This window comes from Cydia splendana, chromosome 17, assembly GCF_910591565.1.
Source record: "Cydia splendana chromosome 17, ilCydSple1.2, whole genome shotgun sequence".
NCBI lineage: Eukaryota > Metazoa > Arthropoda > Insecta > Lepidoptera > Tortricidae > Cydia > Cydia splendana.
The window spans coordinates 10,674,997-10,687,909 of record NC_085976.1 but is presented as its reverse complement, the minus strand read 5'-3'; the positions used below and the strand labels follow the sequence as shown (position 1 = coordinate 10,687,909).

General features: G+C 37.1%; 1 protein-coding gene and 3 non-coding genes across 6 annotated transcripts in view; all 4 read left to right on the top strand.

Annotated features, from left to right (window-relative positions):
- The window catches only part of LOC134798762 (uncharacterized), a 43,353-nt gene that overhangs the window by 10,090 nt on the left and 20,350 nt on the right, over positions 1 to 12,913 (top strand). For all 3 annotated transcript variants that reach the window (XM_063771137.1, XM_063771139.1, XM_063771138.1), the window contains exons 5-7: positions 3,663 to 3,906; positions 11,495 to 11,722; positions 12,119 to 12,312. In XM_063771137.1, the coding sequence (XP_063627207.1) occupies positions 3,663 to 3,906; positions 11,495 to 11,722; positions 12,119 to 12,312 (666 nt within the window). The remainder of the gene's footprint in view (positions 1 to 3,662; positions 3,907 to 11,494; positions 11,723 to 12,118; positions 12,313 to 12,913) is intronic.
- On the top strand, positions 7,528 to 7,646 carry LOC134799041 (5S ribosomal RNA). The gene has a single exon (XR_010145312.1). It is a non-coding gene; the product is annotated as a 5S ribosomal RNA (ribosomal RNA).
- LOC134799040 (5S ribosomal RNA) lies at positions 7,937 to 8,055 on the top strand. The gene has a single exon (XR_010145310.1). It is a non-coding gene; the product is annotated as a 5S ribosomal RNA (ribosomal RNA).
- Positions 10,568 to 10,686, top strand: LOC134799039 (5S ribosomal RNA). The gene has a single exon (XR_010145309.1). It is a non-coding gene; the product is annotated as a 5S ribosomal RNA (ribosomal RNA).

The window sequence follows — 12,913 nt, the reverse complement described above, 5'->3', positions numbered from 1 at the left end:
AGATGGGCGAAATGTGTCAGTAGAGGGAAAAGATTGATATACAGTGAAACCTGGTTAAGTGGGACCTGGATAAGTGAGAAACCTCTATAGCTGGGACTCATGGTGCGGTCCCGACACTTTAGCACTTAATTACCTCTGTTAGTGAGATAAAACGAACCTCTATAACTGGGATTAGTTGTTGTGATTTTATAGTCACATATACCTCTATAATTGAGACAGAGAGTGTATTTTACCTCTTTTACTGAGACTGTATTTATAAGATTACATTTTCCTAATTGTTTTTTTAGAATTGTATACGAATTACCTCTGTATCTGAGATAACGTCAATCTATGACCTCTCTAACTTGGACTTTGATCTATTTCCATATTCTTACTAACTCTTAGTCTATCCACAAATTCCGCATTTGCTTAATTGTGTCTAAACGACTTCAAGTTTCATCTAGTTACTTTATGTAGTTAAAACTATCGAAACGAAAGCTGAAATCTTGATAAGTAACAAGAATAAACAAATTTTCATATAATACATTTCTAAGACGCAATGAAGTCCGTATCAAATTTAATTGAAAAAATCTATCCTTTGGAAAATCATTCAAAAACAAATATTTAAACAGACTTAAAAAATATTTAGGGACATGGATTATTTTACGTAAACATTTAAAGATAATTACAAAATACCTTATTAACCACCTCTATAACTGAGATATATCCTCTATTCTCACCTCTATTAATGGGACCCTCTGTAAATGAGACAGAAATTTATTTGTACCTGGCTAACTGAGAGCCTGGGTAAGTGGAATACCTCTTTAAGTGAGACAAATCTGCTCGTCCCTTGAAGTCTCACTTATCCAGGTTTCACTGTATATCTTTTTACCACTGGGATATTTATCACTCTTTTATATCTTTATATCCGTGTGTATCAGTTGTCCCGCTCGTAACTGTATCGACACTTACTGACTTTGCGTCATCTTATGAATGAGAGAGAGACAGAATTGTTATTATAACGTGGCGACATTTTCATTTTCATTTTGTATCATGATGGATATAGATTGGTACATTCACAAGGAAGCTTGATTTGGTTCGTATTGTCATGCGCAAGAATATATTTGCCTAATAAAATCCCTTATTGCTTTTTGTTTACATTTTATTAAATGCAATGCAATTTAACTCATTAACCGAATTAATAACTCATCATTGCAATTTGCATTGCATCCTGCGCGAGCGAGAAATACTATACTATCTACTTCTCGTTCCCGCGGAATAGCGAATGACGCGTCCGAATCCGCCTGAACGAGCGCTGTCGCTCGTTCGTGTTACTTCGGTCGACGCGCGACCGAGTCATCGCTTTCGCTTTAGTAAATCGTTGCCGAGGGAGTGAGTGGTACGGATATACTGATACATTCGGATTCGTAAAGACAAGAAGAGTGATTCATGAAACGAGAAAGATATATATCTTTTTTATCTATCACTCCTGAGTTACCCATCTCTACTTCTAAGGGATAGTTTTGACATTGTATTTGTTCGTATGTAATTATGGATATATTTAACTCGCGTTATCATATTTCTCTCAGCTTTTGAGTCATAAGGTTATGGTACGAGAAAAAAATGGCAACCAATTAACACCATTTTGACTAGGTATACTGGGTAAAGAACCTAATAGTAAGAAAAGTATATAATAAAATTCCGTGTTACAGCTCGTTAACTTAATGGAATCTTTTTTATTTATACCTATGATATTAGTAATCTGGCAGCTGCTTATTCTATTTTTATAGTTAGACATAGATAAGTTTGCAACGATTTTGATAGCACACGCAGTGCAAGTGTTATTTTAAATGGCAAACTTCTATGAAATTATGACGTATAAATAACACTTGTACTGCGTGTGTTATCAAAATAGTTGCAGACTTCTCTTGGTCTAACTCTACACACTTTCATATAACCATAAGAAGACGAACCGGCCTAAACAAACTATTTTTATGAAAAGGTCACTAGTGTCAATATTATCTCCCCTATTAAACCAGTTTAGCGAAGCCATTACAGGACCTGTTACAGGTACAAAGCAGCCTCGTGTTTACAATTAAATTTCAATTCTATCTAGACATTCGATCTGGCCATCTTTTGTTTTTAGCGCTTAGTTGCTAAACTATTTTAAACCTTATTACTGTGAATTTAAATTAGATTTTCCTGTGAGGAGGTCGTTCGTGTTCTAGCAAAAAGTACATTCCATAAGCGCTCATTTTAATAGTCTACTGCCCAATAGAGCTTTAAGGTGTATTATTATTTTTTGTACTACCACCGTATCAGCTAATCGATTGACTTGGTTGTTTTGTTTTGATTTCCGGGTGAGATTCCTCGACTGATCGATTGTGTTTTCTTTTGACGAAAATAAATAGAGCAATGTTCGTGGCTCGACTAGTTTTACTGTGACGAATGAATTATAAGCTAAGTATTAAGGAAAAAGTTTTACTTAAAACTAGTTCTATGGTAAGGTCAAAGTAGGTAATATGGTCATACTTTATTGAAAACTTATGTATAAGTTCGACGCTAATATAAAACGCTCCAACAGACTATCAACAGAAAGGAAGACGTTATTTTTAGGGTTCCGTACCCAAAGGGTAAAACGGGACCCTATTACTAAGACTCCGTTGTCCGCCCGTCCGTCCGTCAGTCCGTCCGTCCGTCTGTCTGTCACCAGGCTGTATCTCACGAACCGTGATAGCTAGACAGTTTAAATTTTCACAGATGATGTATTTCTGTTGCCGCTATAACAACAAATACTAAAAACAGAATAAAATAAAGATTTAAGTGGGGCCTCCCATATAACAAACGTGAGTTTTGACCGAAGTTAAGCAACGTCGGGCGGGGTCAGTACTTGGATGGGTGACCGTTTTTATAGATAATGGTACGGAACCCTTCGTTTGCGAGTCCGACTCGCACTTGGCCGGTTTTTTTTACATTTTAAGCATACATCTATCAGACTTATATCGGCCGGGATATGAACCGTGATTACCTTTACAATACAAAAGGTTATCACGGTTCGTGAATCATTCAAGACTGTCATACATCTATTGAATTAAAACTATATTACTGTTTATTGACAATAAACGAAAGCTGCAAATTTGTTCAAAAACGAAAGTGAAAGCCTGTAGTCGTGATTGTCTTGAAGCTGATTTTATCAACATTGACATTTTAAGAACAATGCTTATACTTCCTAAAAGGGTTCTGGTATCTGACCGAAACGTCAAAACTTAGAGATCGCCTGTCTCCGCGTCTTACCTTATTGGAGTGATAGAGACGCAGATATACGAATTTTGATATAAAAAAGTTCCCTCTCCACACAGTTGAACTGTTAGCGCACTCGCTTTTAAGATACGCCGCTAAAATATCTTCTAATTCATATTAAGTAATAGAAATGAAAGAAATGGCTTTTACTATGCGACTTTAATTATAATAAGTAATTATAGAAAAACAATTGACACTTAACAGAGTAATACAAGAGTAGAAGTGACATATACGTCTATGCGTAAAGCAATCGTGTGCTAGCTGCAGTTTGCTCCTAGTTTTCGTGCAGGCGCTCAGGCGGTTTGTTTACTTTCATCATTAAGTAAATTAGTGAGAAATAATTTCGCTTAAATAGATTTTTAATAAGTTTTTATATATCACAGGGCCGAATCCTCAGCCTGCAGACTTCAGTCCAATACGCGTTGGACATCGCAAACGCGCTCGTCTTCATCCGCATGCAAGGGTACCTTCACACGGCTCTCAGCAGTCAGAGCGTCATGATCACACGACAAGACTCCGCCAAGCTGGCCGACTTGGGGCCTTGTATGAAGCTTCCTAAAGAAAATAAGAAGGATAAAATCGGATATGACATGTATTCGCCGGAGCCGCAGTACGTCAATATTGATGGTAAGTGTAAGATTAGTCTTCCTCCGCACTCTAACGTGACCTCCAGATCCATAACAACTAGCGTTCTCGCCTCGCAAATTAATCGCGTGCGCTCGCCATGATAGCGGTGACTAAATTCAACATGATGACGTCATTACTCGACGGCCCGGCGGCTGCTCGCTAGGTGTTCGAGCTCGACACTGGTCCGTGGTTCGAACCTCTCCGCGGAAAAAATTCAAAAAGCCGACGCGGGCGGCTTCGGACTCACCGACCTCGTCTCGGGAGTTTGAATAATTGTAAATATTGTAATGTAAGGAACATGATGAGATGATGGCCTTTGAACCACCGCAACTGAGAGGACGACGGAGAGCCTCAAGCCTGATGTAGTTCTCACATTGGTCTATTAAGCAAAAAAAGTAACACCCAAATATTTCGAGGTAGAAAAAAATTGTTAATATAAGGAAGAATATTGAAACATCAAACGAGGCATTCGGTTGTCTAAAGGACCTCACAATAACATAAGTAAGAGGCTTATAATATAGTAAGTAAAAAACAACACGCAAATATTTCGAGGTAGTAAAACTTAGTTAATATAAGGAAGAATATTGAAACTGAAACGAGGCATTCGTTTGTCTAAAGGACCGCACAATAATAAGTAAGAGGCTTATAATATAGTAAGTAAAAAACAACACGCAAATATTTCGACGTAGTAAAACTTAGTTAATATAAGGAAGAATATTGAAGCTCAAACGAGGCATTCGTTTGTCTAAAGGACTGCACAATAATAAGTAAGAGGCTTATAATATAGTAAGTAAAAAACAATACGCAAATATTTCGAGATAGTAAAATTTGTTAATATAAGGAAGAATATTGAAACTCAAACGAGGCATATTCGTTGTCCAAAGGACTGCACATTAATATAAGTAAGGGGCAATAATGGAGAACCGCACAAAACGCAACATTCCTACCATTCTTCAATACAAGAAACTCATTGCTCGTATATTCAACTGTCTAGCCAAAAACGTTATATTCACAAAGTTATTCCTTGACAATGAACAGCAATATATTGATGTCTTTTACCAAATACTGCGCTTAGGTGCATACAATTTGAGAGACATTACAACCGAATGTGTAATGTTCATTATGTTCAAGACGATTCTAAAGGATAATCATAAAGACCTAAAGTACTTCGGTTTGACCGACCGAGGCAGTTACTACGGACAAACATTCGAATCTATTAACTTTGGTGATCGATCACGCCAAGCAAGTGAAGATCCAGGTCTCTGTCGCGTTAAGTCAATAAACGCACACATTTATATTGTCACACATGAGTTCGCTCATGTATTGTCTTCGTATGACCGGAATATAACAGAAGAAGTCTCAGTAGCCTACTGGCGAGAACTAGAGCCAATATGGGACAAGTATATAAACGATGTACCGCTTAACCCAGCCGAAGCCTTTAGCGAGTACAGCTGCGTGGACATTGACGAGTTTCATGCAGAGGCCTTCACTTGTTACTTGTTGAGCGACGACCCTCCCGAAGTGGTTGTAGAAGTTGGAAAGTTGATTGATAAATATTTCAAAAATAGTTTACAAGTTGACGAATGAATTGTTGGTTATTGTTATTTTTAAACAAACATTTTTTTTACGTAAAAATAAGTTCGATCCGGAGGTCGCGGGTTCAATTTTCGGAACTTATGTACGAAATATCATTTGATATTTACCACTAGCTTTTCGGTAAAGGGAAACATCGTGTGGAAACCTGCATACATCTGGGAAGAAATTCAAAGTTGTATATGAAGTCCCCAATCCCCATTGGGCTAGCGTGGGGACTATAGCCAAAGCCCTCTCGCGCATGAGATAGGGCCTGTGCCCAGCAGTGGGACGTATATAGGCTGAAATTATTATTTTTATTACTTTAAGTCATGATTTGTACAAGCAACGCTTGGCAAAGTACTAGGGCCGCATAACGTTATAAGAGCTATACTTTATTAATGATTATTGATGTGTGATAGATAGCACGTGGGCGGAGGTCGGAGGATCTTGAGGAGAGTTGGAGACAAACAGCGTGTGCTTCTTATGGCGTATATTGGGAAAGTGTCATGAGTACATTACAAATTCGCTGGCCTAAATAAAATAATTATAACTAATTACAGCGCCACCTATGCACTGTATAGGGAACTAAGTAGGTACCTTTATGTAGATCGATAAGCCATCTAGGGATTCTAGGCTCGATAAAGTATGTAAGAGGTCAAATAGATGGCGCTGTTAACCACACAAGCACAGAATAAATAATAGTACTAGGTACAGAAGACTCACCTCTAACAAAACGCGTCTGTTACGATCAGCACAGATATGGCCGCTAGGTGGCGACAGCGCCACGCGCGGCTTATGGCAAACCCCAGAATTGGGGCCGAACGGATGTACTTTTAGCTACCTGTAGCAAAGCGACCAAACCGCGGAGTGAGCCACGCCTGACACAAGTTAACAATGTCCATGTGTTCATGACTGACGTAGCGTTATCTTTATCTGCGAATTATTATTGCCTCTTAAATAAATTCCTTACACGGTGGGAAGAAGTTGATAACTGAGATATTCTACTAAAGGAATTTGAACTTAAAATAAAATGACATAGGGTTCAAATTTCTTCAATTTTTCCCGCCAGATATCAACTTCTTCCCGCCGTGTACGGCATTCACCCTATCGTATTAAGCTAACCGTAACATAAGATACCCGTATCGTTTGTTATATATTTAACCTTGCCGTCCTTGCCATTACACATGTGATACGTCATCAAACGAGAGGGCGTTAGTGTACGCATTGTTAGGTAACTTTTAACCACGGCTTATTTAATTCGCACGTTCAAATTACACACAAACTTTACGATTGATCTATTAATATGGAATACATCACATTTGTCTCTCAGAGACGTAATTTTTACATTCATAATATTTGCAAGTGTTTCCTTCAATTCCACTATTTAACCAAATAGTTTCCTGCGTGTCACTAGATGGCGCTAGTAGGCAGTCGTTTGCTAATATTTCTGACCGATTTAATTTTTTGTTAAATAACTACAACAATATACTAAAGCAGGGATCTCCAACCTATGGCCCGCGGGCCGCTTCCTTCCGGTAAAAGGAAACCTCAAGTGTATTTTTCTACAGTGAACGAAACTAAGAAAAAAACCTACCACATGAGTAGATACTTTTTCTCGGTTTCATTAAACATAAATCTTCACTCTGCACTTCAAAATATCGAGTCTATTTAACGAAAATAGAAAAATAAACAAGATTTTCTATGTAAAATACTATTTAAGTATCTTAAAATTAGGTCCAATAAAAAAAAAAAAAAAAATACACGTGAGGTTGTGTGGGGGGAGGGGGGTAGCCAAAAACCTCACCAAATCTCGCCAAGGGGGAGGGGGGGTCAAAAAGTAGCTGAAAACACCTCGCGTGATTTGTGCACAACCCCTAAACTGGAGAGACCTACTGTAAGATTCACTCACTCCGTACTCTGTAGACAGACACATCATTATGGCTATGTCTTCAAACTCTATAGCAAATTAATGCACCATAATAAAGAAATCAAGTATCTTGTAGAGACAACAAGACTATTCTGACAAGTAAATTCGACTTAGCTTTCGCCAACGTCCATACCACGTTGAATACACCGGTTCTCGTCCGATCACCGAAGTTAAGCAACGTCGGGCGAGGTCAGTACTTGGATGGGTGACCGCCTGGGAACACCTCGTGTCGTTGGCTTTTTGTATTTTTTTTTTAATACGTACGTAATGCAATGGCGTGCTTACCCTTTTGTATATTTTTAAAACTTGACTGTTCAAGTGTGCACATAATGAAATGATGCGTTTAAAACTGGCGAGTATTTTTGATGTAGCAGTCTAATGTGCGCAAAATGAGGCAGTAAATTATAGATCTGCCATAAAACAATGCCGAACAATGTATTCTTCTCATAATGACTAATTTAGTTAAATAAAATTTACCGCTATGACGTCATATTTCTGATCGGGATAATATTATTCAGTTGTAATGTTGCCAACGTCCATACCACGTTGAATACACCGGTTCTCGTCCGATCACCGAAGTTAAGCAACGTCGGGCGAGGTCAGTACTTGGATGGGTGACCGCCTGGGAACACCTCGTGTCGTTGGCTTTTTGTATCTTTATTTTTTTTTTATCGGTAAGCATCAACATGCTTTCCTAAATATTTTTTTATTCTTTCATTTTGGGACCGACCATAAATCGCGAAAGTCACAACGAAAACATCCCATGTTTTAGTTGTGACTCTCGGACCACCTAGCTAGTTTGTTAGTGCACGACACCTTGCACTTTGTGACTATGCGCTGAAACTTGGCACAGTTGATTCTTAGCTGGTCATGAGCAGATACAGACCGGGAGACCTCGAGAGCCACGTCTCATTTAGTGGGGGGGAGGGGGGAAGTTCGACGCCGCCGCGCTTCACTTGGAGCAACATTTCTCTAAAACTGTACCTATTAGGGCATGTGATATATCATTTTCGGTTAAATTAAGGATGAGGAATTTTTTTTTGGAACCAAAACAATGCACTTTCTAACAAAAAAAAAACATAAAGTAGAAAAGACAAAAAAACGTATCTTGGATTTTTTCATAACTACCAATTTTTTTTTAAGTGTAGTAGGAATCTGAAAACGAAAAATATAGTTGTAAAGCTACACTTATTACGTTTAAGAAAATATATAGTTTATTATACAAAACTGTTGATAAATGGGAGATAAAAAATAATATTAAGCGTGGGCCAGAGTGATCTCAATACAAAATATTATGAATGTGGGAAAGTTACTTATAATTTGTTCTACAATCGTTTATTTTTTAGTTTTTCGTAAATAACTCGTAAACGGTAGCCCACAGCAAAAAAATATCTTTTTCGTAAATAATCTGTTTCAGATTTCTTATAAAATAAGTGCTCCTTTTTTTCGCTAAGGTCAATATTAAAAAAAAATATTGAAGGGAGAAAATAAATACTAAGGTCCTCTTTTTTAGTCATTCGTAAATAACTCGTAAAGGATGTCCAATAGCAAAAAATATTTTAACACAAGAATAATTAGCATAAAATTTCCTACAAAAAAGGTTATTCAAACTTTTTCGCTAGGATCAATATTTAAAAAGGGGACCTTAGAATTTATTTTCTCTCTTTAATATCGTTTTTAATATTGATCCTAGCGAAAAAGTTCGAATGACCTTTTTTGTAGGAAATTTTATGTAAATTATTCATGTACTAAAAATTTTTTGCTATTGGCCTTCGTTTACGAGTTATTTACGAATGACTAAAAAAGGGGACCTAAGTATTTATTTTCTCCCTTCAATATTTTTTTTAATATTGATGGTACCGAAAAACAGTAGTACTTATTTTATAAGAACTCTGAAACAGATTATTTACGTAAAAGATATTTTTTTGCTGTGGGCTACCGTTTACGAGTTATTTACGAAAAACAAGAAAAATAAACGATTGTAGAACAAATTATAAGTAACTTTCCCACATTCATAATATTTTGTATTGAGATCACTCTGACCCATGCTTAATATTATTTTTTATCTCCCATTTATCATCAGTTTTGTATATTAAACTATATATTTTCTTAAACGTAATAAGTGTAGCTTTACGACTGTATTTTTTGTTTTCAGATTCCTGCTACACTTTAAAAAAAAATTGGTAATTATGAAAAAATCAAAAATACGTTTTTTAGTCTTTTCTACTTTATGCTTTTTTTTTGTTAGAAAGTGCATTGTTTTTGTTCCAAAACTAGATTCCTCATCCTTAATTTATCCGAAAATGATATATTACATTCCCTAATAGGTATAGTTTTAGAGAAATGTTGCTCCAAGTGAAGCGCGGCAGCGTCGAACTTTCCCCCTCCCCCCTCACTAAATGAGAGGAGGCTCTCGACGGCTCCCGGTCTGTATCTGCTCAAGACCAGCTAATAATCAACTGTGCCAAGTTTCAGCGCATAGTCTCAAAGTGCAAGGTCCCCATACAACGGTGTGCAGTAACAAAGCAGCTAACCGAATTAAAGTATGAAACAGCCAAAATCTTTTCGGGGTTGGTCCCCTGGTAGTTAAACTTATTCTGTTGGCTAATAGTTGTAAAACATAATCTAATACAGCTAATTTTAACACCGGAGTTACTGTAGTATACTATTGGGCATTAACTGAGTCCCAATCAAGTATTTTGTATTACCAATTTGAAGTGACGCTGTATAGGCGTATATCTTCTTAATTTAAATATGCAAAGCGAAACGAGGCACAAAACTACAGTTTTGTATTTTCCATAGGACGAAAATCAAACCCAAAATCACTAATCATAGTGAGACACTGGAATAGTTTGCAATGTTTGCATGTAAATAATTGACTGAAATTTAACTATTATTTTTATTTATTTTGTGTAAAACTGGATATTTTAATTTTTAATTTTATTATTTTAATCATTTTTAAGTGTGCCTATTTATTGTTTTTTAATTGTGTACGTAATTTTAATTATTTTAATTGAATATGGATCATTTGTTATCTGCAATAACGCTTACAGCTCCATTTGAGCTTGAGTTTTGCGCGTTCATCGTTATTTAGTTCAATAACTTCATGATCATGACGTCATATTTCTGATCTGAATAACGTAATTCGGTTGAATTGTCGCCAACGTCCATACCACGTTGAATACACCGGTTCTCGTCCGATCACCGAAGTTAAGCAACGTCGGGCGAGGTCAGTACTTGGATGGGTGACCGCCTGGGAACACCTCGTGTCGTTGGCTTTTTGCTTTTTTTAATTTATAAATTATTAAAATGATTTCTAGATAGACACCTTTTTTACAAAGGTTTTATCCCACTTTGACAAGTGTTATGATTTTAGCAGTCTATGTATAAGCAAAGAGAATAGATAGTATACAGGGGTCCTGTCATAGTAAATTTTGTAGTCACAGTAAATTTACTGCCATCTATCGACATACGACTAAAACTCAAAATGAAAACGTATAAAACTATCGAAAAAAATTATATGTATGGATAAATGATTTTATTATTTTTATATCATTTTGACCCATGTTCATTCAACTGATACCTATGTGTTAAAATTGTTAAATATGAAACGGTGTCGTCAACGCCATCTAGCCGACCATATGCCAAAGGTGTGTGTGCCATCTATCCGAGAATGACTTTTTCTTGATTTCCGACTTTCCGAGGCACGTTTTTTTCTTAGACTTTATTCATCTTATACGGAGTTACATATGTCTTTGGTATAAGTTATGTTTGTGCCGTGATGTGACCCCCCCCTCCCTTCTTACAAGTTTAGGGTCACAAGGGGTCAGTTATCTCAGCAGCTTACTGAACATCGGCTATTATAAAACAAGAAAACCTTTCGTCTGAACTATTTCCTAAGGGTTGTATTCCACCTGTCCAATGTCAGTGCGTCTCACTCTCTCATTAAAGCAAAATGTAAGACGCAATACACATTGGACAAAGAAATTGGACAGATGGAATACCACCCTTATATAATTCCCTCAAATCAAAGTGATGCAGTTGATTGTACAATAACGCCATCTAACGTTGCTTTCATACTTTCAGGAACCAGTCACAAGAACCAAGAAAGCGAGCCTCTAATATCCCAGCACGCCTCCGAAACGTACATGAGGGGTAACGCGGTGGCGAAGCCATACAAGGTTTACGAGGAGTCAGAAGCATATTATTGGCACGCGCCGGAGTTGTTCGAGCCCGATGAAGAAGGGAATGTGTATCCTTGCAGCAAGAGCGACGTGTATTCGCTGTGTTTGATACTGTGGGAGAGCTGTAACGGTAAGAAGTTCTTATAAGTTATCATAGATGGCGCTAGCTGTAGCGGCGTTAACTTTGGCATCTTCACATGGAATACAAAGTTGTTTGTGGACGAAGTCGACAGCAAGTGCCAATATATTATACGAGCCTTTATGAAAGCTTATCAAGACTAATTTAATAGGCATTGGGCATGTAAACTACATCTCGGTAATTAAAAAAAATTGGAACGAAACCATAACATACGGATTATGTTGAATTTTTGTATTTTTCCATTATAGAAAATTTTAAAGATACATTCAAAACTTAGATTAATGTCACATTACATGATAGCCGTTACAAACACAGTTAAACGCAGATTTTCTACGTCACTTACACTCTTACAGTACCTAAATTAACAAGCAATTATTAATTTTCCAGCTAAAATTCCTTGGAACACACTAACCTACGAGAAGCTAAAGGAGCAATATACGCTGTGGAAAGCGGGCATGCCCTTGCCGCAAGACGGCACGTATCCGGGCAGCCTCCTGGCGTTGCTCCAAGACGCAATGAAACTTGAGCGATCCGAGCGCATTGACCTTGAGAAGTTGCAGAACATACTGCAAACGGTCAAGGTACGTATTAACAGCAATACATTCTTTAACTGCCCATCGGTGGTTATGTCTTTGCGATTAGGTTTACGCATTACCTCGGCCAGAGATATATATAACTCCGTATAAGATAAACAAAGTCTAAGAAAAAAACGTGCCTCGGAAATCAAGAAAAAGTCATTCTCGAATAGATGGCGCCATACCTTTGGCCTATTCTCGGCTAGATGGCGTTGACGATATTTAACAATTTTAACACATACCAGTGAAAGAACATGGGTCAGTATGGAACAATAAAAATTAAAAATTATTTATCCGTAAACATATTTTGATTAATTTATACATTTTCAATTTAATTTTAAGTTTTAATCGTGTGTCGATAGATGGCAGTAAATGTACCGTGACTACAAAATTTACTTTGGCAATAGCCCTCTATACTATCTATTCTCTTTGCCTCGGCTGAGACACGATGGACCTTATAGGGATACGCATACATTCTTACTGCCAAGTTTGTGCAAAGTCAGTGTGGCCAGAATCTAGTTTAACACATTTGGTGAAAATAAAATTGGGAAGTAAACATAAGCTTGACTATGTGGGTTAAATAGATGAGAATTTTAAATTTAAAATA